Below are 24,314 nucleotides of genomic sequence, written 5' to 3' on the forward strand. Positions count from 1 at the left end.
TTTCCCTCCGGTCTCCACATTTTCCTTTCCAGCCCTCCACTTCTCCGGATCAATGGATAGTATGGCTCCAACTCCCGGCTCACACACCGCTGGCGGACACCCCAGTAACAAGTGAGAGCGCGCTGCCCCTGAGCCCCCAGCTTCTCCTCCTGCGGCCGCCTCGGCTCCCGGAGGAAAATCAACAGCATCGCCAGCTCTCGCGTGGATTTTCCTCTTCAACTTTACCCAGCACCATCCTCAACCTTTGAATGCTCAGCCCAGCCACAGGATTGCCAGCCGGCCTCTCTTGGTCCCCCCTGGATGTTCTGTTTATTAATGACTTGCACGCCCCGCCAAGAGCTGGCGTCCCTCCTCTTGCTCTCTTCATTTTCTTGAGTTAGTTTTCTAAGGTTTTACCGCGGCTCGAAATCTCTTGGACCGAATGGAACTTTTTGCTGTCTGTTTTTGCTGCTGATTCTGGCAGTGGACGAGGAACAAGGCTTCGAAGGCAGAAGAGGCGCAGGGGGAGGTGGAGAAAGAGGTGGAGGAGGAGGAGGAAGAGGAAGGCGAAGGGGCTCGGCGCGGGTGTGTGCATGTGTGTGAGCGCCGCCGCGGCCCAGGACCCCTGGCCCCGAAGGTGTTGGCTGAAATATGGAGAATCGTCTTGGATATGTTTGGGTACCCAAGCTGGCTTTTGTACTCTTCGGGGCTTCCCTGTTCAGCGCGCATCTTCAAGTCACCGGTAAGAGATTCTTTCTTTTCTTCTCATCGTATTCCCTCTTCTCTTATCCCATTTCCCTGTGTCTTCTCATTGCATTTGGCGAGTCAGAAAATTGGGGAAGAAAGAGCAAGATATTTGGCACTCGCTCTGCACCTCAATTTTTCACGGATGATAAAAGACCGAACACTTTTTTTCCCCCTGGAGGTGGAGGATGTTGGTGGTGGGGGAGTGTGGCGCCCCTTCGCTCTTTTTTAATTTGGTGCTTCTTGATTTTGCAAATACTTGCGATGGTTTGAAAAACTGGCAGGCTGGGGATAAGGCAGGTGACAGGGATGTCGTTGAGAGGAACTGGGTTGGATCCTGAAAGCCTCAGAAACTGACTGGTGTTGGTGGGGATTGGGGCGACAGGGGCAGCCGGCAGGACACCAAAGTGGCTTTGAGGAAGTCTGTGCGGAACGGAGATTCGGAGCTGAGTCTTTTATATGTGAAAATAAATGCCTGGCGGTTTGGATTTTTGGATTTGCTGATTGAGACTCTGAAAAGGGACAGCTAATGTGTTTTGCTACTTCGGAGGAGGGGACCTCCGTGCAAGAAGAGGTGCGGAGTTGCCAGGATGAGGAAGGCACATTCCCATCTATTTTATTTTCATGGTGAACGCAGTTCGCAAATACCTCCAAATATCTCCAGGACACCTCTCAACTCCAAATGATTGATATTCGGGGCATTCAGCCCCTGGCCATGGTGCTTGGCAAGCTCAGTTTCTAATTAAAAATGGCAAAACTGCTTGAGGATTGGATCGGGCTAGATTAAGAGAAAGAGGGAAGTAAGAGATGCTGAGGGCTGCTGCAGTCTCCGGATACGGAACTGGGGCTCCTACGGCCAAAGCATTAAAAAGACCGAAATGCATCCTGTAATAAGCACTCGTTTTCCTGAGCTTCATTACCAGTACAGACCCTCACTGAGGAAGAGAGAGTAGGCCTGCCTGAGAAGGAGGGAAGCGTGGCAGGTAAAGCATTCAAATCCCCTAGGAATAGACCTTCATCCAAATACCAAAAAAAAAAAAAGGATCAGAGTGGAGTCTGTGCGCCCCAACCGCTGCTTGGAAATTGACAATGTAAATTGCGGCCAGGCCCCGGCTTCCAGGAGCCGAGAGCTGGTTTGCTGATGGCGCTAAGTACCGCAAGGTCTAGGCTAGCGGACCGGGCGACTCCTCCAGGCTGGAGGGATTCAGATAGACAAACGCTTTTAAATCAGCTCCAGGCTCCCCCACGCCTGGTGCTGCCACCCGCGAGAGAAATCTGTGCGTCGACTCAGACCTGACTCCTCACAGTCGTTTGGAATGTTAGCTAGAGGGGGAGAGGAAAGTGTGCGTGTTTGTGTGTGTGCCCACGCGCGTGTGCAGTGCGCACGTATCCGCAACCGCGCGCCTAGCTGCCAGCGCTGCCTCCCTCCCTCCTCTTGGGCCGGCCCCCTCCTCCCAGGGCTCCTCTCTCTTGGAGCTTTGTCCTCGGCAATTACTGCCTTGGAAGGTGGGCGGGCGGGGTGTCTTTTAAAAATTTCCTCTTCGTGGCCATCAGATGAAGGATTCTGAGATGAGGAAGACGCTCCTTCCTCATGGAAGACTGAATTGCTATCTTTCTGCAGTTGGGGAGACCATCCCTGGAGCAGAGAGGGGAAGTTATGATGGGCGCCCCTCTCTTGGTGGAAAACCTTCCAGGTTAAGGCATTGATGGTGTGAACCACGTTGACTGAAATTACTGCGTTAGGCATGATGTGCAAAAATGGACAATGATGTTTTATCAATAGCATGAAGATATTTTAAGCCATTTCCCAAATGACTTTGTTTTTTGGCGCAGGGTGAGTGGAGAAGAATGGAAAAGGATTGATATGTTTTATTAATATCTAAATGAAATACCCCCTTCGCACTCATTAAGCTTGTTTGTCGAGAGAGTGAGAAAGATTTTATTGCTTCTTTATTTTAATTTCCTCTCCAGCAGGAGAGACCCGTCTGCAAAAGGTGGACAAAAATACACAAACGAGGGGGCTTCAAAAAGTTCGTGGAAACGTTGCATTATCTTTCAGTCTCATTTTTCCACGAACTTTTTTGAAGTCTGCTCTTATGCCTGTGGGTAGGCTTCTGGTGGATCTAAATCCTTAAAGTTCTCTGCACTTGTAAATCCATGCTTGTTAGCTGCAAATAAATAGTGGTGCAACTTTCCCAGGTCCCAGAAAAGTGGACTGTGCACTTTTAAGAGATTGCTAACTTAATCACTGTGATCTTTGCTCATCTGAGTTTCTCCTTTTAGGAGTGATTGCCCCTCTTTAAAACCTGGCAGGGAACCGATGATGAAGAAAGCAGACTTTGCTATACCAGTAGGAGGTGCTCTTAATAAGGCCAAGTGTCTAGTTTACTGTGGGTGAGATTCCCATTCATCAGAGTGTTTTAGAAGACTTTGTTGATTGGTAACAAAGGATTATGGAGTCTAACACTATAGCACCGGGTCCTTCCCCACTCTTCAGATAAAGTCTGAAGCTGCTGTAGATTTGTAAGAAATTGTTAAAACATAACAAAGGGCATCCCTTGACAGTACCAGCAGAGGTGAGCACTTGATTCTGGGGAGCCAGGACAATGGCTTTTCCGTTAGTTTTTGTAACAGGTCATAGTCTGGTATAGTTGACATGAGTCACATGCATAGGCACCAAGTAAAATTCCAGAATCTCTGGTAAAATGAACATTTTAGGTTGTATCATTAGTGTTCAGGAATGAAGTAGGAGGCATGCATATTAATGAATTCTTCAGATAAGTTTGGGTTGCATTCTATTGAAATTAATCAGTGAGAGTTGGTGTACTCCAGGTATGAGGAAATGAAGCTTGCTGCCTCCCCACTCCCCTGGGTTTGCTGTTGAGTGGAGCATGTCAAGACCTGCGGCTGCCTGGACAGCCAAGCTGTCCGTCCACTCCTCTGTGAGTGCTGCAGTATAAATCACTGGTGACCTGTCACTGTATCCATTTCACACACAGCAGCAGTTGCCCTCTGAGTTATGAAGCATATGAAACGGCCACCACATGTGTTATGTGTGAATATATTAGGCTTAGTGCATTTGCTTTAATGCTCTTAAAAGCTGGGCTGGCTTGAGCTGCTGATAGCCATTTTTTTTTCTGGGGAGAGATTTATAACTTCTCAGTGTGTAGGATTTACATTTATTCTCTGACAAGTTAACCTCTCAGGAAACTTCCTTATTGTTTTCATTGTGGAGGAAGAACTTTAATCCTATCAAAGTCCCTGAATGGAATCCTGCTGAAAGTTTCTCCTGGAATCCTTGCTGGCTAGAGCAATGGGACTCTAAGTCAATGGGACTCTTATAGCAAGCTGGGCAAGAGACGTGGAGAGATGGGTTTGAGGTGGAGACCTAGTTTTACTGTTACTGGAGAAAGACAAGATGATACTGCATCTTCTAAAGAAAACACATCACTCCAGTTCACTTCAAACCATCTTTTTTTGGTGAGAGGAAATGTGGCTTCCTCTCTGACTTCCATTTCCTATTTCAAGGTTCTAGTACCCTGGCATTTTTCAGATGTATGTGTGTGGAAACATCTGGAATGTTTACAGCTTCACTGAGTGGGATCCCTTCATAAGGTCACAATTCTATGGACACAAGACTTGACTGAAACTTTAGTTTCCTTTCCTAAACATTTTGTATCTTTAGATGGTGCACCATGTATAAAAGCCATTTTAAAGTTTCTCAATTAATATTTCTATCCATAGAAGACTGTGCCCTAAAATTACATTTTAGAGCAACTCTTTTTACTATTTCTTTGGAGAATGTGACATCTGAAACTTTGCATATTAAATCACTTATTCATGCTTCTACCAGAAAGGATCACTTTATTAAAATATAAGGTAGCTGTTTCTTGGCAATTCTCTTAAATTCAAACACACACAGACAGACTTAATGGAAAGAGCTTCTGGCTGGAGCACAGACTGGGTGCTGGATGGAAGTGCCCTGATCCACACTCAGGAAATAAGCAAGGCTTGGATTTTCCATCCTCCATGCTACTTGCCCCAAACTGATGGCTTTTGGTTGAATCAGGATAGTACTAATTACATACTGACTCCTGAGGAAATCATTATGATTACACTATGAGAACTTCTCTTTTACATGAATATCTCTCCCCAGTTTCTATAAATATGGCTTGTATTGACATTTGAAACTTGCCACCAGGCATAAGAAATCCATTGTCTTGTTTTGGAATTTGTTATGTAGTTTCCCACTCAAATGAGATTTTTCTTTCTTTCTTTAAAGCAATTTCTATACATATAAATCAGTTACATTGATTACATTCTTCAAATTGTGCAACCATTTTGAGTATCACATGATAGATTTTTAGTGGATTACTCTACCTCAGATGATAATCTCTTAGATGAACTGTACATGTAAATTTCTGAAAGCCTTAGCTTTGCCTGAGTGAAAAGGATAATGATGTAACTCCACCGAGGATTATTTGATTAATTAAATAAAGAGAAAAAGTCACTTAGTTCTGGAAAAATACTGTAATCCCTAAAGTGGAGTGGTAAATACTAGGTGAATTTACAATTCATAAAGCATAAATGAGAAGTCTTTGTTTTCCCCAACCTCATTTCTTCATTATGATGCTCCAGAGCAAGATTTAAGAGTTTCATCAATTGTCACAACAGTTCTACCTTAATGAATTGTAGCCTGGAATCTCATCAACTCAGGATTGAAAAACTCTGAATTGAACAGCAACACAAAGCCTGGTGAATTGTTCTGCAGTGTCTTCTTGGCCTGTGCCTACAAACTCACACACAGCTCTCAGGTCTAAGCTGTACAGTATTAAATCTGCCTCCCCTGGTACAGGCCAGGAAAGCCTTTCTCATCATGAAACCCAGACTCTGATCCATAGGCACTGTGTTTAGCATGCTGTATCACACTTTGTAAAGTCATGGGAATTTACCTTGAAAATAAACTTTTTAAAATGTTTTGAGTGCTCCTTTTAGTGGAGAGGTATGCTGTGCTCTAAAGACAATGAAGTGGTGTGCAACTTAGTTGATTGACTCCATCGAAGACTGCAACTCCAAGGTGCCTAGTCAACATTATTCATCTTTTAGAGCTCACAAGCATTTAGCAGAGACAGAAGTGAACACTGGAGGACCGTAGATCTTGCCAACCTACACATGCTATTCTGTTCATAAGGGGGTTGTTGTTGTTATTGTTAAGTGCCTTCAAGTTGATTCCGACCCATAGTGACCCTGTATAGGGTTTCCAAGAAGCAGCTGGTGAGCTTAAACCGCCGACCTTGCAGTTCAAACAGGTTTGCAGTCTGGCGCATTAACCCACAGTGCCACACCAGGACTCCATAAGGGGGTTAGCCAGTTGGAATAATAAGACTTTAATTTTCTTCAAACTTGCTGCTTTTTTGAGATCAAAGCATTTCCTAATGGTATTATATGGATGGCATAAAAAAATGTGTGGAGAAATTCAATGATCATTTAATTCTACTTTTCCACAAACTTTCTGAAGCTGCCTCACATTACCAGTAGCTTGGCCCTGGAGCCGTGGTGGCACAGTGGTTAAGTGCTTGCCTACTAACCCGAAGGCCAGCAGTTCGAATCCATCAACTAGTCCATGGGAGAAAGTTGTGGCAGTCAACATAAAGATTATGGATGCTACTGGGCAGTTCTACCCTGTCTTCTAGGTTCTCTATGAGTTGGCGTCAACTCCATGGCAACAGGCAATTTTGGATTAGTGTGGCACTGACCCATTGTGGTTAAGTTAGTTTGATTCAAACCAAGACTTCAAGTGAAGCAAATGCCAAACTTGTCAATAAAGAAGCATTTGAGATCCAGATTGTTTACCCGTAGACCAACAACAAAAAATTTTGCAAGATAAAATGGTATGTTAACTTAAGCCATGTGGGTAATAGCCAAGAGTAATGTGCAAATTATTCACTTCATAATTGTAACACTCAGGTAAATGGCAGCACCATTTGGATCACACTTTTGCTTTTTCCCACATTAGAGTGTTGTTTTCTTATATCTCTCAAGTTTAGCACTGTGCTGACACACAGAAATACAGATTGGCTGACTGATGATCCAAATGACTATAGTGTTCTAAAGTTCCTTGACAAATTTTAGCCTGGGGTTAAAAAACAAAGCCCCTTTATGCTACTGTTAAATAAAAGTGTTTTTCTGGGTAATTTAGAAAGGCCTGAATTGTGTCCACTGGTACAGTTTAGAAATACATACTGCTGCTGCTGACTGCATATCTCTTATTTTTTCTATTGATGACAATTTGCTTGTAGTAATACCAGTACATCTTGCATTTTACATATTGTTGGAAGCACATCATTCACAGCATTCATTTCATGGGGGAAAGTTCAACTGGCAAGAATATAAATCATTCCATATTTTAATGAGCATATTTTTTTAAGTCGATTGCTGTGGAATGTTTTGAGTGGGAAAGTTGATCTTCGCTGCTAAATTCTGTAAGATCAGTGCCTAGTATAATCTACTTCTTTCTTAATACTTGTATGGCGAAGCATCATTCCACAAATCCAAAATCTGTGATTTCCTGCTTGTTCCGTCAGTTTACTGTTTCCAGGGAGGAAAACACTTTATACCACTTGTGGTTATTATGACATAATGTCACAGAGCCGTTTACTGTAATCTGGAATTTTCTCTCTTGTACTTTGCTCATGCTATAAAGCTCGCTCGCTTCTGGGCAGAAATCTGCTCAAGAGTATTTGGGACAAAACTGCTCACTGAAGTAAAGGAATCTTTATGATGTGATCGAAATGAAAATACCATCTCATTACTGTATTGTGACCTGAAAAGAGGGCTTATAAATACAATAATGCTATGAACTATCTAAAATTGTCTTTTATCGACTTTTACATTTTTATATGAGAAGTATGGAGTTAAATCGTTAATATAAATGTCACTAACTCAAGTGATTTTTTCTTAATAGCTGAAGAAGTTTCTGTGGTAAGCACTGACATATTTAGATTTTGTTAATTTTCTATGGTATTGTTGTTAAGTGCTTTCAAGTGGATTCCAGCTCACAGTGACTCTCTATAGGGTTTCGGAGGAGCAGCTGGTGGGTTTGAACTTCCAAATTTGTGGTCCAAAGTCCAGTGCTGATCCTATAGAGCCACACCAGGAGTGCTAGTGATTTACAAATATTTTATCTACTCTCTTAGCTGCCTTTTAAATGAAGTATGTGGAGTACAAATTAATCTCTTCTTAATAAAACAAGGTGTGCCTCTGACTCAATGATCATATTATACAATATTATGTTGTTGTTAAGTGCTGTTGAGAAGGTTCTGACTCATAGCAACCCTGTATAGGGTTTCTAAGGAGCAGCTTGTGAGTCTGAAATGCCAGACTTGTGGGTAGCAGTTTAGTGTATTAACCCACGTGACACACTCTACGTGGGGGGTGGGGGATGGGGAGGAGGGCAAGTTTTGAAGATTTTACATTATACAGGGCTGTTTATTTCTTTATCACGTAACTATGGTCTGTTCCATTTTTAAAATAGGAATTTTATGACTATTTTAGATACAGTAATTTTATATCTAATTTTGCCTCCTTTCATATGTCCAACTGATTCTCTTCCCTGCTGTAAGACTTTCTCAAAAGTAGTCTTTCTCTTTCCAATTTTTCACTTACTAAGAAATAAGGGACTAAATTGTGTTACAGTTGGGTCTAAAGTAAGAGGAGAAATTCTAAAGTCAGGAGCTGAGTCCTTCTCAAGAGGAAAACAAGTCCATTGGTGTCAAGGTATGGGTTGACAGCATTTCTGAAATCGGATTTAATCTGAATGTCTTTTATTCTTTGTCGAACATATTTCCCATGTTAAATGAGGGTGACAGATTAGAAACGATTTTCTTCTACTTCCAATTTTTGACATTATATAACTTATTTAATTTGTACTCTGTATTATTCATATCAGAGAGTTTGGTAAAATTAATAATAACAGTGCTGATGATAGTAATACTACTGCTAAGATTAATGAAACAAATACCCATGCATTCAATAAAAATCCTCTGGCTTTTTTGTTAACCAGTTTTTTGACTTTCTTTGCAGTTTTGCCACATATGTATACATCTTTAGCTTATTGTCAAATGTTCCATGCATCCAACTTTGATAGCATCAATATTGTATATTTTTTCTTCTAGGATTCACATTTTTTTGGCTAAACACTAAGTAGGTGAGGTTCCTTTATGTGCATTTCAGTCACATTCTCTGCTGTATAATATTCCATGATATTAATGAACTATACCTTATTCAATCTATACTTTATGGATTTTTGGAAACTCAGCTCTATGGCGCAGTAGGATAAGTACCTGACTGCAAGGTCAGTTTCAACAGAAAGACCAGTGGTCCAAACCCACCAGCTGCTCCTCAGAAATCCTATATAGGGTTGCTATGGGTTGGAGCAGACTTGATGGCATTAACAACAACAACAGCTCCTTGCTATTACCAACAATGCTTCTGTGAACATTCATTCATCCATCACTCAGTTCAAGTTTGCAATGTGTCCAGGGTACACATCTCAGAATGGAATTTCTGACTCATAGAGAAGGTATTGTCACTGCTAGGAGATATTGACAGGTTATTCCAAAACTGTTGCATCTATGGAAACTCCCTCCCAGAGTGTCTGAGAATTTCCATTGCCCCATGTTTCTACTAACTCTTGATATTACCATCTGTTTAATTAGCCCTAATCTGGTGCATGTGGATTAGGGTCTCATTGTGGTTTTAATTTGCATTTCCCTGACTGCTAATAAGGTTGAGCACCCCCCACCCCCATAAATTTATTAGCCATTTATGATTTTAGCGAGACATTCTATGGTTCTTTGTCTCCTACTGAACACTCTTTTCCTTTTAGGCATTTATGTTCTTAAGAATGTAACTTTTAGAACGCTGGCCCCTGAACTGCACTGTGTTTACTTTAGCCTAGGCTTGTTTAAGCACCTTTCCAAAAAGTACAATTATTTTGAGCTAGAAAAGAGACCCTAAGCCACTGTCAGAAGAGTATTGATTACCTAGCGTAACCCCTGCCTTGTCTATGTCCTATTATGTCTCTGTAGCAGTGGCAAGTATGTTATAGGAAGCAGGATAATGGGGCATCAGGGGTAATTGGAGGCATATTATGAATCACCTAAATATGCCCGAAGCAAAAGATAACTGGACATAGTGTTATACTGATAGATACCATGTCTGGGATGAAAATTTAAATCTGACCATTTGCACTTGAGAATTTTCCCAGTCTGGGAAAATACTTAGGCCCAGAATTGCTGTTTCAAATATGGCATATGTGGCTTGCGGATTTCAAGCAAACACCTTTGCTTACACATGCACACATACACACTCCTGATTTTTGTTTAGGTTCATCATTGTTTCACCTCTTCCCATGGGACAAGTGAATGAAGGCCCTTAGGTAAAATAAAGCATCGGAAATACTAGCAGTGGCTTCTGTAGCTTGTTGCCTTCTGTCCTGACTCATTAGAGATACGAGTCAAGGCTGAAACAGCTAAGCAAACCTCCTTTGCAGGAGTCCTCAACCCATTGTTCCCCACATCTTTGCTCAGCCTCATGGGATCCCAGAAGAATATAAATTAGAGAGGAAATCTGCAAAGCTCTCCCTTTCATGTCTAATGTCTGGGCAGAGCTCTTCCCCACAGGACAATTTCTAGTTATTTTCTTTCTCTGGTTCGAGACATCCCCAGGGATGTTTTGTTCACCATTTCCCTTTGGAGACTTTTCAGCAGCATATCAGTTCTTGCTGTTAATTTGGTTTTTTTTTGCAATTCATCTCAGAAAATCCTTTTCTAAATGTTCTTCCCATCGCTCCTGTCATCTGGCTCCTTGTTTCTCTTTCCCATCTCAGCAAAGCTCTGCCTCTTCTGTGCTGAAGCTGGTAGATAATTCTAGCCATAAATCATTCTTGCCTCCCCCCATAGTCTTTACTTAATCACACTATGAATATGTAGTTCATTTAATCTTCCTTCACACCTCTCCAGAAGCTTAATCATATTGAATTTCCCTACCTGAACTCCCTCTTGTTTGTTTCCATCTTTCTGGTAATCAAGGGACCCACATTTAATGGACTCTTCTAAACCAGTTCTCCCAAGCCATATATTTTAAGCCATAGATTTACCATAGCCTTTGACTTATTTGACAATTGTAGCTACACATTTCGTTGCTTTCACATCTTGTGATCTCAGTTAGGTTATTAATGCTTGACACAATCATCAAGACATTCTGAAAGCAAAATGGGATCAAGAACTTGATTCAAGAATATACGGATTGAGCATTTACAGTGGGTTTCCAGGGAGATGAATGGAAAGTTTAGATGCTTCTACGTTCCAGGGGCTTAACATCTAATGAAGGAGCCAGGCACACTGGTAGCCAAATAGAAACAAGGTGGAACAAAGTAGCCATTTAAAAAGATACACAAAGTAGTATAGATTCTGGGGGCGGGAAATCAACTACAATGTTTATACATTATATTATAATATATTAATATCAGTCAGATGGGTTTACAAGGCCAATTCACTCATCTGTGTATTCAGAGATTGATTTAATTAACAACAACAACAACAACAAAGTAAGGATATGCAGACAGTTGTCAATCATGTTTAAACCAAGTTGTGGCTAAGAATATGGCACCCCTGAGTGACACAAAGTGTGACTGTGCTTTCTGCTAACTGAAAGATTGGTAATTCAGGTTCAGCCTGAAGTACCTTGAAAGAAAGGCTTGCTGATTTACTTCCCTAAAATCATTCACTGAAAACTCTGTGGAGCACAGTTATACGCTGACACACATGGGTGGCCTTGAGTTGGGACAGGTTCGATGACAACTAGGTTGGTTATTATGGTTTATAGATAGGAATGAGGATATCAAAGCTTTGCCTGGCTGATCAGTTTCTTGCTTGACTTTATGATACTTCCTATCCAGACTTCATGATGCTTCCCATCCTTAGTTATTGTATGGCAGCCACTGTGTTGAGGGGGGAGGGGAGTTTAGAGACAAGTGAGATAGAAGTGCTCATCAATTTGAGGCAGGACACTTGGCACTGAACAGCCATTAAAGAGCCTTGGAGGCTTGGTGTGTTAAGTGCTTGGCTTTTAACCAAAGGGGTGGCCATTCATTGTGAACACAACAGCCACTTTCAGCTGCTGTGACAATCTGCTCCTGTAAACATTTACAACCCTGGAGACCCTGGGGGGCAGTTCTAATCTGTCCCATAAGATCACTATCGGCTGTAACTGACTTGACAGCACTGGGTAACTTCAATGGAAACAAAATCAACCTCTGCTTCCCAACTCTCAACTGGAGATTAAATCATTACAGCAGCTGTTGTGACCCCTATAGTCAATGTGTATGTATAAAATATCTCTTTCAGTGCCTGACACTTAAGGTGTTCATAAAGGCGAGTCATTATTAGCATTCTCTTACTTGTTAAATGCTGTAGAGTCAGTTCTGTCTCACATTGACCCTGTATAAGGATTCTGAGGAGCGGTTGGTGGGTTTGAACCTCCACCTTGCATCTAGTAGTCCAGTGCTTATCCTACAGCGCTATGCCAAGACTCCCTTTACCTTAGTAGGGGAAACATTTATGCTGGGATAGTCCTTAAAGAAAAAAACAAAACCCCCACAAAAACCAGGCTAATTGCCTTAGAGTTGACTCTGGTCCATGGTGACCCCATGTATGCAGAATAGAAGAAGCTCCACAGACTCTTCCTGCTCTGACATTTCAGAAGCAGATCACCAGTTCTTACTTCTCAGGTGCAGAGTGGATTCACCCTGCCAAGCTTTGGGCTAGTAATTGGTGTTTAACCATTTGTACCAACCAGGGTTCCAAGATAATCTTTCTAAAGAGAATGTTCTACAGGTTCACAGGAAGGTGACCATGCTAAACCACTCCTTAACTGCATTGTTGTTGAGTTTGGAGAATTGTGAATAAAATGAGATGAACAGACTCCAGGAGCAATGTGGAAATACATCACAGTATGAGGACTAAGATGTGCCTGACCCAAGCCATGGTATTTTCAATAACCTCAGATGCATGCGAAAGCTGGACAGTGACTAAGGAAGACTGTAGAAGAATTGATGCCTTTGAGTTATGGTGTTGGAGGAGAATACGTAAAGTACCATGGGCTGCCAAAAGAACAAATATATCTGTTTTGGAAGGAGTGCAGCCAGAGTGCTCCTTGGAGGCCAGGATGGTCAAACTTCATCTCTCATACTTTGGACATATTGTCAGGAGGGACTAGTCTCTGGAGAAGGATATCATGTTTGGTAAGATGGAGGTCAGAGAAAAAGAGGAAGACCCCCATCGAGATGGATAGGCCAAGTGGCAGCATCGATGGACTCAAGTGTGGCAATAGTAGTGAGGTTGGCCCAGGATCAGGCAGTGTTTCATTCTGCTGTGCATAAGGTTACTATGAGTCAGTACCGACGCGATGGCACCTAACAACAAAAACATGATTTATACATACTTTTGCTGGCTTCCGAAGCCAAAGTTAACACTCCATCAGTAGATAGTACTACTAAACCAACTTTCCCCATTAACTTGTTAACATCCATCTCCTATAAACCCATTGATTCTTGAATCCACTCAGAACAAATACTGGAGAGCTAGTGCTTGCTTGGCAAATGTATGTTGTTGTTGTTGTTGTTATGAAGTGTCATCTAGTCAGTTCCAACTCATAGCGACCCTGTAGGGTTTCCGAGGTCAATTTGAACCACCAAAAATTGTGGTGAACCGTCCAATGCTTGTCCACACCAGTACTCTGGCAAATGTGCGGTGCTTATTTAATTTGTTCTATGGGATCTTCACTTTGGAGGAGTAATTCTTACATTGACTGTGTACCAATGCCCAGGCATACCTCATATGAATTAAATCAGCATCTCTGAGGTAGGGCCCAGACACAACTATTTATTTAACACACAGTGGTGATTTCCATGTTCAGCCAAGTTTGACAGTCATTGTGAGGTGGTACCCAGACACTCAACACAGAATCCACTGTTGTTGGGTCAATTCTTACTCTAGGAATCCTATGAGTTCTACAACAGGTGTAGAAGAACTGGCCCCCAGGGGCAGCAGGAGATCTTTAGAGAAGCAGACTGTCACATCTTTCTCCTGCAGATAACCTAAGTAGGCTTTTTTTGCTTAGCTGCCAGGTGTTTTAAACACGATGCCACCTGGACTCCACCCAGGTGCAAGTAGTTATGAGCCCTCCCTCCCCCCTTTACTGGTGATTCCAATATGCAGTCAAGTTTGACAATCAGGATTCCAGGGCCTTGCTATGAAAAGAGTGGTCTATAGAACTGCAACATCCCCATCGTCTGGGAGCTTGTTACTTTACTGTTGCTGTTCAGTGTCATTGAGTTGGTACCGACTCATAGAGACCCTATGCACAACAGAACCAAACATTGCTCGGTCCCATGCTAACCTTATGATTGTTGCTAAGCCTGAGCCCATTGTTGCTGCAGCCACTGTGGGAACCCATCCCATTGACGGGCTTCATCTCTGTCTCCAACCCTCCACTTTATCAAACATGGTATACTTTTCCAGGGACTGGTCCTTTCTGACAATATGTCTGAATATGAGAGACAAAGTCTGGCCATCCTGGCTCCAAGGAGCATTCTGGCTATACTACTTCCAACATAGATTGGTTTGTTCTTTTGGCAGCCCATGGTACTTTTAATATACTCCTCCAACACGGTAACTCAAATGCATCATTTCTTTTCTATCTCTCTCTAGCCCCTCTCCTCCTCAAACATGCTCAGAACCAGTAAACAGGGAGACACTTGACATGGGCACATGCCCTTTCCACCCTCTTCTGCCTCTTAGGGCTGATGCCCAAGGCCAAGGAAGCCTCAAAGGAAGGTTCTGATGGGTGACCCCATGCTGGACCTTGCCTTTTGATTACCAAACAGGTGTTCTGCCTGTGTGCTGTGGCAAGAGAGTTGTACAGTGGAGGTGTCTGAAACAGTAAAGCTCTCCACACAGAACACCCAAGGCCAGGTTTAGAAGCTCCTCTGCAGTCTTGCCTGGCAGAGAGAGAGACACTTCTATGGGTGTGCTGCAGATCACGCTGCAAGAAGAGAAAATAGGACTCAGCTGTGTGAATTGGATTGTTCTGGAATAAAGTCACTAGGGTTCCTGCTGGTGAGAGAAGCTGAACTTTGAACTGGTTCATTCTGGTTTGATGCCCTGGATGCCAATGCAAACTCTCACCTGAGGGCTGATCCTGAGTGAACTGGTTCATAGCCCTTAAGAGAAGTTCCTGCTTAATTCATAAACTGTAGTGCCTTTTCTGATTCTGGTAGAAATTAGTAGGGCTCTTGTGGCTCAATGGCTGTATTGTTTTGTTTATTTCTCTCAGTGAAATTTTATTTATAGAGGAGTGAAACTGTCTCTCAGAGGGAAATTGCATTTTATATATCCTATGTCCTGGCATGGTGCTGTAGGATAAACACTGGACCACTAACCACAAGGTCAGCAATTCAAACCCATGAGCTGTACCTTGGAAGCCCTATGTTGTTGTTAAGTGCCGTCGAGCCTATTCTGACTCATAGTGGCCCTGTATAGGGTTTCCAAGGAGCAGCTGGTGAGCTTGAACCACCATCCTTGCAGTTCAAATGACCGTGCAGTCTGGAGCATTAACCCACAGTGCCACACCAGGACTCCTGGAAGCCCTATACAGGGTTACTATGAGTTGGAATCGACTAGATGCACTTCACAGCTACAATTACATAGTTTAGGAGAGGAATCCTAGTGACACACTGGTTAAGGGCTCAGCTCCTAAACTAAAGGTCAGTACTTTAACCCCACCCGCCGCTCCATAGGAGAAAGAAGTAATCTGCTTTCATAAACATTTGCAGCCTTGGAAACCCTATGGGACAGTTCTACTCTGCCCAGTCAGGTCACCATGACGCAGAGTGGACTCAACAACAATGACTTCACAGCCAGGCTTTCAGCTGGCCCCAATAGGGTTCAGTCATGGCTGACAAAGCCAAATGGGAATAGACCTGAAATTTTCAATTTTGAGAGATCAAGAATGCTCACAGGAATGAGGAAAGCTATAGGTTGTAGCCCTGGAATGGGAGACTTGGAAGAGGTACAGTGAGTCCTTTCAGGAGCCTGATACAGGGCATTAAATTATTAACGAACTGCGGGGAGCAGCACACATCCAAAGCAGCATAGTCGGCTGCCATCTTTGAGCTGGGCACCATTGTGACTCAGTGGGCAAAGAGATTTGGTTGCTATGCAGTGTGCATACTGCCTTTGTTTTCTAAGAGGGAAATTAAGTTTCCAGGAGGGTTTTAACTTACAGTGTTTCCCAATCCTGCTAATATATGGTTCACCCATATTTTTAAAACTCAGATCTGCTCTGATGTCACCGAACTAATTAAAATCCCTAGTTTACAATTTAGGAGATATAATTTAATCAAGTGTTGAGAAAGAATTAACAGAAAACTTGTTGCTGTCCAGTTGATCCTGACTTGTAGCCACCCTATGGAGGCAGAGTAGAATTGCCCCATAGCATTTCCAAGACTTCATGGAACCTGATTATCCAACCTTTCCCTGTGGAGCAGTTGGTGGGTTTGAACATCAAGTGTTTGGTTAACAGCCGAGTGTTTACCCACTGTGCCACCAAGAAGAAAGGGAGAATGAAGTCCTAGGCAGAGAGAGTTGTTGTTAAGTGCCGTCGAGTCAGTTCCGACCCATAGCGACCCTGAACAGGGTTTCCGAGGCTGTAAATCTTTATGGGAGCAGAAAGCCTCCTCTTTCTCCCACAGAGCAGCTGGTAGTTTCAAACTGCTGACCTTGCGGTTTGCAGCCCAATTCGTAACCACTACGCTACCAGAGTTTCTTAGACAGAGAGAGTGGTACACACAAAAAGAAACAGGCTTGTGAAGGGGCCTCTTTACTCTGGACCTTATTGTTGGATCATTTAGAGGGTGGCCAACTGTCCCTGTTGGCCTGGGGCAGAGGGGTTTCTTCAGGAGTCAGACGTGTGGTGCTAATGCAGCCTCAAGGAAACCAGGACAATGGCCCTTTCCAGATTAGGTACCAATGTTAGGGGAGTAGTGACATTTCATACTGTTATCCAAATGGGCAAGCAATTGGAAGGTAGCAGTTAAGACATATAAAGTGGAATGTGTTCCAATAGTCCCAAGGTGATGGATACTTGATTGGAGGTTTAGAAGCAACTTGTACCTTAGTCATAATATCTGGGTCATTAAGACCTTACCTCCTGTGATAAAGCCACAGTTGTATGGATTTTTTTTTTTTTTTGGAGACTGTTGTTGTTGTTAAGTACTGTGGAGTCAGTTCCAATTCATAATGACCCTGTACAGGGTTTCTGAGGCTGTAAATCTTTACAGGAGCAGAACGGCTCATCTTTCTCCCACGTAACCATTGGTAGTTTCAAACTGCTGACCTTGTGGTTGGCAGCCCAACTCATACCTACTACACTACCAGAGCTGCCAGAACAGTTCATTTCAGTATCAATTTCATCTTTTGGATGGAAGGACAATGCTTTTAGAGAAATCTTGTCTAACAGTTTTGGTGTTCTGTTCCATGGTGCCTAGTACAGTGTGTTGGGGTTCACCTATAAATACTCATTTATTGATTTAAAAATAATGATAGTTCTCAGACTTGCATCGAATCTGGCTATTCTTGTTCACGAGCAATGCAAAGTTCTATTAAGAATATGTTAACTTTCAGTCTTCCTCAGTATTTTGCTAAAAAGAAATTTATTCTGCTTCCCTCCTCCTTCGGCCTCTTCTTTTTGCTTTATTTTTCCTCTTCATGCCAATATGAATCATTTTATTGGCAATATTCTGGAGTGGTTGTGAGACAATTCAAAACAAAGGAAATCCAATAAATATTGAAATTAAAGGTGTGAAAAGTCTATAGAATTGGCTATTTGTTTAAGTCCTGTTACTTAAAAAACAAAACAAAACAAAAAACACCCTGTTATTAGCATCTAGGATAACTCACACGTGTGATTATGAAACAAGATAAAATAGGTCAATGATTATTTCTTACATAATAGTCCAGGTACAGACTCCGTAGGCGAGCCATACCTGGGACCTTGATGAACCAAAGAATTAAAATGTTATTTTTGTGTAGAATTCAAGGCAAGGCATTAGAGATATGAGAGACCCTCAGAATGATAAAGACAAAGCCTCTTATGCTTCACAGCATCAGTCCAGCATGGAAGGACCTCATTAGTATTTTGATCGGACCCTCTCACTTTATTGATGAAAAAGTAAGGCCCCAGAGAAGTTCACTGAGACCCCAAATCACAAATCTAAGAGTGGGTAAAATGAGACATCATTGCATTCTTGGGATTGTATGTTGGACCTGTCAACATTTAATTCTATGACTCACTCAGAGTCCATATCCATAAACTGGGAGAAATCATTGCTGAATGGATGGGATTTAAAAAAAAAATAAAATAAAATAATGGATTGTCACAGTCTCATGCCCATAGTTAGCACTAAGCTATTTCTCTTTTTATCCATTCATTCAATTGATGTTTATTGAGATGATAATAAATACATGGCATTTGCTAGTTTCAATGTGTTGCACTGTAGAATAAATACTGGATTGCTAGCCACAATGTCAGGATTCCTGGTGTACCAGCAGCACTGGACTGAGCATCATAGGTTCGACAATTCAAATCCATCAACTGTCCCCTGGAAACCCTTTATGTTGTTGTTGTTGTTAAGTACTTTTGAGTTGGTTCTGACTTATAGTGACCCTGTATAGCATCACTTAAATCAACAACAAAACTACAAAGTCAGTGATTCAAATGCACCAGTCCCCCCTTAGAAACCCTCTTTATTGTTGTTAAGTACCGTTGAGTGAGTTCTGACTCATAGTGACTCTGCCTGTTTGTGTTGTTGTTGTTGTTTTTTATTTTTAAAAGTTTTATTGTGAATTATGTGATAGTTTACATGGAAGAACATTAGTTTTACATTTATCCTATCATATATCATTTCATTGCCATGGTTACAAACCCCTCCATTCATCATCAACCAACCATAGGGTATACACTACAACCAACCATAGGGTGTACACTACAAGCCTGCCCCCAACCCCCACCCCCAGCCATCAGCACACAGCCCCTCTCCCTCTCTGGATCTAAAGTCCCCAACTGCTCCATCTCTCCATGTCATCGTCTCTGCCTCCATCTCAGGCATCACTGCTTCTCTGGGTAGGGTTATGTTGTTGTTTTTAAATGCCATTGAGTTAGTTCCGCACCATAGTGACCTTGTATAGGGTTTCTGAGAAGCAGAGGGTGAGCTTGAACCACCACCAAACCAGTGGTTCAAGCTATCTTTGTAGTTCAGTGCATTAACCCACAGTGCCACACCAGGCCTCCAGTTACCCTGTGTAGGATGCATTTAAACCGCAACCTCAGGGACAAATCAATCTTGCCGTCTAGTGTTTATCCTGTAGCGCCACACCAGGACTCAATTAGAAACCCTGTACAGGATTTCTAAGAGTAGGGACTGACTGGACGGCATTTAGAAACAACAAGATGGTATATTTTAAAACATAACATGATGACACTGTTCTTAATTAGCAGTATGATTGGGAGAATGAGACCAAGGTAGTTTATAAAGACAAGAGAGCCACAGGACAATCAATTATTAAGAATGAGGGTCGGAGATAAGAAGAGGAAACTAACATTTCTTCAGAAAGGCTTCATGGGGGAGGAGAGACTGAATTGGGTCAGCAAGGTGTTGGGAAAAGAGAGGGACTTTTTATGTATCCAAACTTTACACGACAAGAGAAAAGATGGTGCTGACAGTTAGAGGCACCAGCTCTAGTCCTTAGCAATGGCTGCCCTCTGTTCACTTCCTTCTTGTCTAGCAGATTTGTAAGAGGTTCAGAAGGAAAAGGGAAAGAGAAGTGACAAGGTCAGTGCAGAAGTCACTTGGCAGCATACATAATGTAATTTTAGAATGAAGAGGTTTGCCTGCAAGGCTTTTTCTAATAATTTTAGGGAGGCCTCAGAAGGACAAGTTGCTTAGGAAAAGGACAGATGCCATCCACCCTTCATTTGGAACTCGGAAATCTGGAGCTGAGAAAGCAAAGTTAGGCCTGTACTACTGTAACAGGCTGTGCTAGAAATTAACATTTTTCATTTTCCTTTCAACACAGTTTCGAAATACATAGAAAACTTTGGTTCTGAATGCCAAAACCCTTCATTATGAATATACAAAGAGTATTAGCTAGTTCACCAGAATTTTTTGGGCATTTTACAGGCAGAATGCCGGTGTCTCAGCCCAGGCTTTGCAGCTTAAACAGCTCTGGTTTTGTCCTTTCTCCCAAAATGCTCAGTCATACAGCATTATGAAAATGATGATGGTGACGATGTTGTATGGTTGTCCAATACTTTGTTTTCCAATGATTTTGATAAATCCACCCTCCGGTACCTCTATTGTGTGGACAGAATAAGTAATTGTCTTGTTAGTGAGATTATGGAGACTGGTGGTCAGTGATTGTTTAAGGTCACACAGAAGTTATTGGCAATCTGCAAAGAAAACCCAAACCTTCTGACTTAATTCACTACTAGTATACATTGGATACCTCTCAAAAGCAAGGTCATTTCACTTGCTGTCCCCTCAACATTTATGTATTAAAAACATGCCACAGAACAGCTAGGTCTTGGTTTCTAATACCAGTCTTCATCAAAAGGAACAGGAACAGGGATCCACGGAGAAATGGCCAATTTGAAACAAACAAGATGAACTTGAAGCATCTTTCATAGCTATTCTTCAGCACACCTGACTTAGGACAACCACTTTACTTTTATATATAGACATTCTTTGAGCTTTTGAGTCAAGGATATTTTAATTTAGACCCTCACTCTGAAATTTTCTGAATGAGAGACCTTGGGAAAAATACTCTATTTCTCTGTGCCTTCTTAGTTCCTTATCTGTGAAGTTGTTGTTGTTAAGTGCCATCGAGTTGGTTCCGACCCATAGCGACCCTGTACAGGGTTTCCGAGGGTGTAAATCTTTACGGGAGTAGAAAGCCTCATCTTTCTCCCGCGGAGCGGCTGGTAGTTTCGAACCGCTGACCTTAAGGTTCGCAGCCCAATTCGTAACTACTACGCTACCAGAGCAAAAAAAATATATCAAACCTGTAATTCAGAGTGTAATTATGAAATTATTTTGGAATATGCATTTAAATTACTTAGCATGTTACCTGATATGCAGAAGCACTGAATAAATGGTAAATAGCATGACTAATAGAGTCTTGGTGTGGCGCTATGGGTTAATGTGCTGGACCGCAAGGTCGCTTTGAACTACAAGGTGGGTGATTTAAGGTCACCAGCTGCTCCTCGGAAACCCTATACAGGGTCGCTATAGGTCAGAACCAACTCTACGTCACTTAACAACAGTAAGAAGCATGGTTATACTTGCATATTTAGTCTGGATAAAGTAAATTTACATATATGTACATATAGATGTAGTTATAGATATAGGTCTATAGATATAGATGGAGTCCTGGTGTGGCATTGTCAGTTTGAATTACAAAGTTGGTTGTTCAAGCTCACAAGTCATTCCTTGGGAACTCTATACAGGATTGCTATAGGTCAGAACTGACTCCCCGGCACTTAACAACAACAACATATATATACATATATAACCAGAATTACTCCTCATTGTCCCTAATTATTCCCATCCTACAAAACAATTCTTCATCCTCTACAATGCCTTCCATACTAAGAGCCCCAGGAGGTATGTCATAGATGAGCTGGTTTGCTGAGCACCGTCACATAAACAACATGTCCACTGGACTTTCTCCGGGTCTATAGACAATTGCCCCCTCTCCTTTGAGGCATCCTTTTCACCTGGTGAACTGTCATTGTAGCTTTGTATGAGACTACCAAAGTTCTAGAAACCTCCCAGTGTTGAGTATCATTGTGTCCAAAGATAGAGCGTGCCAACGCTGCACCTTCCTTATGGAATTTTATTGTATTTCTTGTGTCCCTGGTTTTAAGGTAACCGTTTATTTAACATCCATCTGTATAAGGGGATTTCAAAAAGTTCGTGGAAAAACCCATTATCTTTCAATTCCATTTTCCCCACGAATTTTTTGAAGCCTCTAGAAATGGCTTGATGGGAGCATCTGGCCTCACAAGGGGAAGGAGGAGAATCAAACTCCACATCAACCCAAAGCTGATTCCTAGCTGAAACCAACTGTTTCTCCCATAGCATGCTCTACTTTTCTACTAGGTTTGATCATTCCTTTCAATGGACAAACAGAATTCAGGTCACACTTACAATTATGGAGTTTATTAGGGAAGCTAACAGGTTACAATTGAAGTTCACAAATGTTCTTTGGTCAGAACAGCCTCTTCTCTGCTGTGCCAAGAGGTTGATGGCTCTCTGGCTCTCAGTCTGTTGGTCTGCCTCTACCCTGCTCAGACAGTGTTATAAAGCATCTCTAGCACTCTGCTACAAGCGTTAGCCTGAAGGTGCTTGACTTCAGCTCAGTGGCTGAAAAAACAGAGCTCCCCAAATTCAGTGTTTGGAGGTACCTCACGCCACAAGTGAGTCTTCTGCCCATTCAGCTGTACTCCTCCCTGAGTAGCTTTTCTCTCTCCTGCTCTAGCTCTTAGTTTGCTATTACTACGACTCTGGTGTTATGGCTTTCTGTCTCCTGATTTAGGAGGTTCATAGTACAGGGATCTTGGGGTCCAAAGGAGACACATTCCACTTCTGTGTGAGGTTCTTTCTTCTGCATTGGAGAAGGCTCATTTTATACCCAGCAACATGGCAGAATTGAGTAATCCTACCTTGGAGTTCCAAGGTTTTACAATCTCAATTAATCTTGTGAACAATTGACTGTAACTGAATCTTATAATCTATAAACATCTTCCCCACCTTCTCTTTGACCAACCCATCAGGAAAAAGTCATTCGGTGGGAGTTACAAATACTAGCTCACTGGCTCACTCTGACTCATAGGAACCTGTATAGGGTTTCTGAGGCTATAAATCTTTATGGGAGCAGAAAGCCTCCTATTTCTCCCATAGAGTGCTGGTGGGTATGAACTGCCAACTTTTCAGTTAGTATTCCAGTGCTTATTCTACAGTACCACCAGGGCTCATGATGGCTAGAAGACACACATTAAATAATTCAGTACACCGGAAGCTCCCTCATATACAACTCAGACTAAGCTATGGCCTGTTTCTATGTTTTTAGGCTTGCTTTCTCCAGATTGATAACAGAATGTCTCCCTTAAAAAGCATTGAAATCCCTCTTATAGAAGTGAGCTCTACTGCAAAGAAATGTCTGTATTTTGGAGTCATCATGAAAGCAGCAGTCAAGAAATCAAAGGATGTATTTATTGCATTGGGCAAATCTGCTGCACAAGACCTCTTTAAAGTGTTAAAGAGCAAAGATGTCAGCTTGAAGACTAAGGTGTGCCTGACCTTAGTATTTTCAATAACCTCATATACACATGAAATTTGGACAATGAATAGAGAAGAGTGTAGAAAAATTGATGTATTTGAGTTATGGTGTTGGAGGAGAATATTGAAAGTACCATGGACTGCCATAAGAACAAATAGATCTGTGTTGGAAGAAGTATAATCAGAGTGCACCTTGCATGCCAGGACGGCCTGACTTTGTCTCTCATACTTTGGACATATTGTCAGGAGGGACCAGTCACTGGAGAAGGATATTATATTTGGTAAAATGCAGGGTTGGAGAAAAAGAGGAAGACCATCAGTGAGATGGATTGGAACAGTGGCGGCAGCAATGGGTTCAAACCAAGCACCAATTGTGAGGTTGGCCCAGGACCAGGCAGTGTTTCGTTCTGTTGTGCATAGGATCACTATGAGTTGGTACTGACTCAATGACACCTAACAACAACAACAACAACACCCTAGTCTCATTTGACCTGAGATACATTATTATTTTCTACCATATATATATATGGTAGAATATAATAATGACCAATATTTATGAAAATCTGTGTGACTAGAAGTGAAGTGACAGTTACTGTTTACCTGATTATTCCTATCCACTTATTTTCTCACTTAGAATAGAGAGCATAGCAATAGAGTTCATTATAAGCAGCCGTGTTGAGATAAAAGACTATTTCTCAGACTCCCTTGCAGCTAGGAGTGGCTATGTGATATAGTTCTGGCTAATGACATTGCATGGAGCTGTGATTTAATGTGCTGGATTGCAAAGTGAATTAATATTGCAAGGTTGGCAGTTCAAGCCCACCAGCTGCTCCTCGGAAACCTTATACAGGGCCGTTATGGGTCAGAACTGACTCACTGGCACTTAACAACAAACAACAACAACAACAACAACAACAATGAAGTGGTATCAGAAGTCTCATTGGGATTTCTGAGAAAGTTTGCTTTCCTGACCTCGTCACCATCCCCTTATTGCTGGTTTTCCTTCCTTCTTTCTGCATATACAGAAGTGAGGAATGGTGTCTGAGCAGCTATCCTGTACTAGACCACATATCAAGGCTGATGAGAAGGATATGAGAAGGAGCTTGAGTTCTTAGTAACTTCCTTATGCTGC

At 42.1% G+C, this 24,314-nt stretch overlaps 1 protein-coding gene across 1 annotated transcript in view; it reads left to right on the plus strand.

Annotated features, from left to right (window-relative positions):
- The first annotated feature begins 630 nt into the window (after positions 1–630).
- The window catches only part of DCC (deleted in colorectal carcinoma), a 1,585,944-nt gene continuing 1,562,260 nt past the window's right edge, over positions 631–24,314 (plus strand). The window contains exon 1 of the mRNA XM_006837499.1: positions 631–721. Coding sequence (XP_006837562.1) covers positions 631–721 — 91 coding nt within the window. The remainder of the gene's footprint in view (positions 722–24,314) is intronic.

Source organism: Chrysochloris asiatica, unplaced genomic scaffold, assembly GCF_000296735.1.
Source record: "Chrysochloris asiatica unplaced genomic scaffold, ChrAsi1.0 scaffold00021, whole genome shotgun sequence".
NCBI lineage: Eukaryota > Metazoa > Chordata > Mammalia > Afrosoricida > Chrysochloridae > Chrysochloris > Chrysochloris asiatica.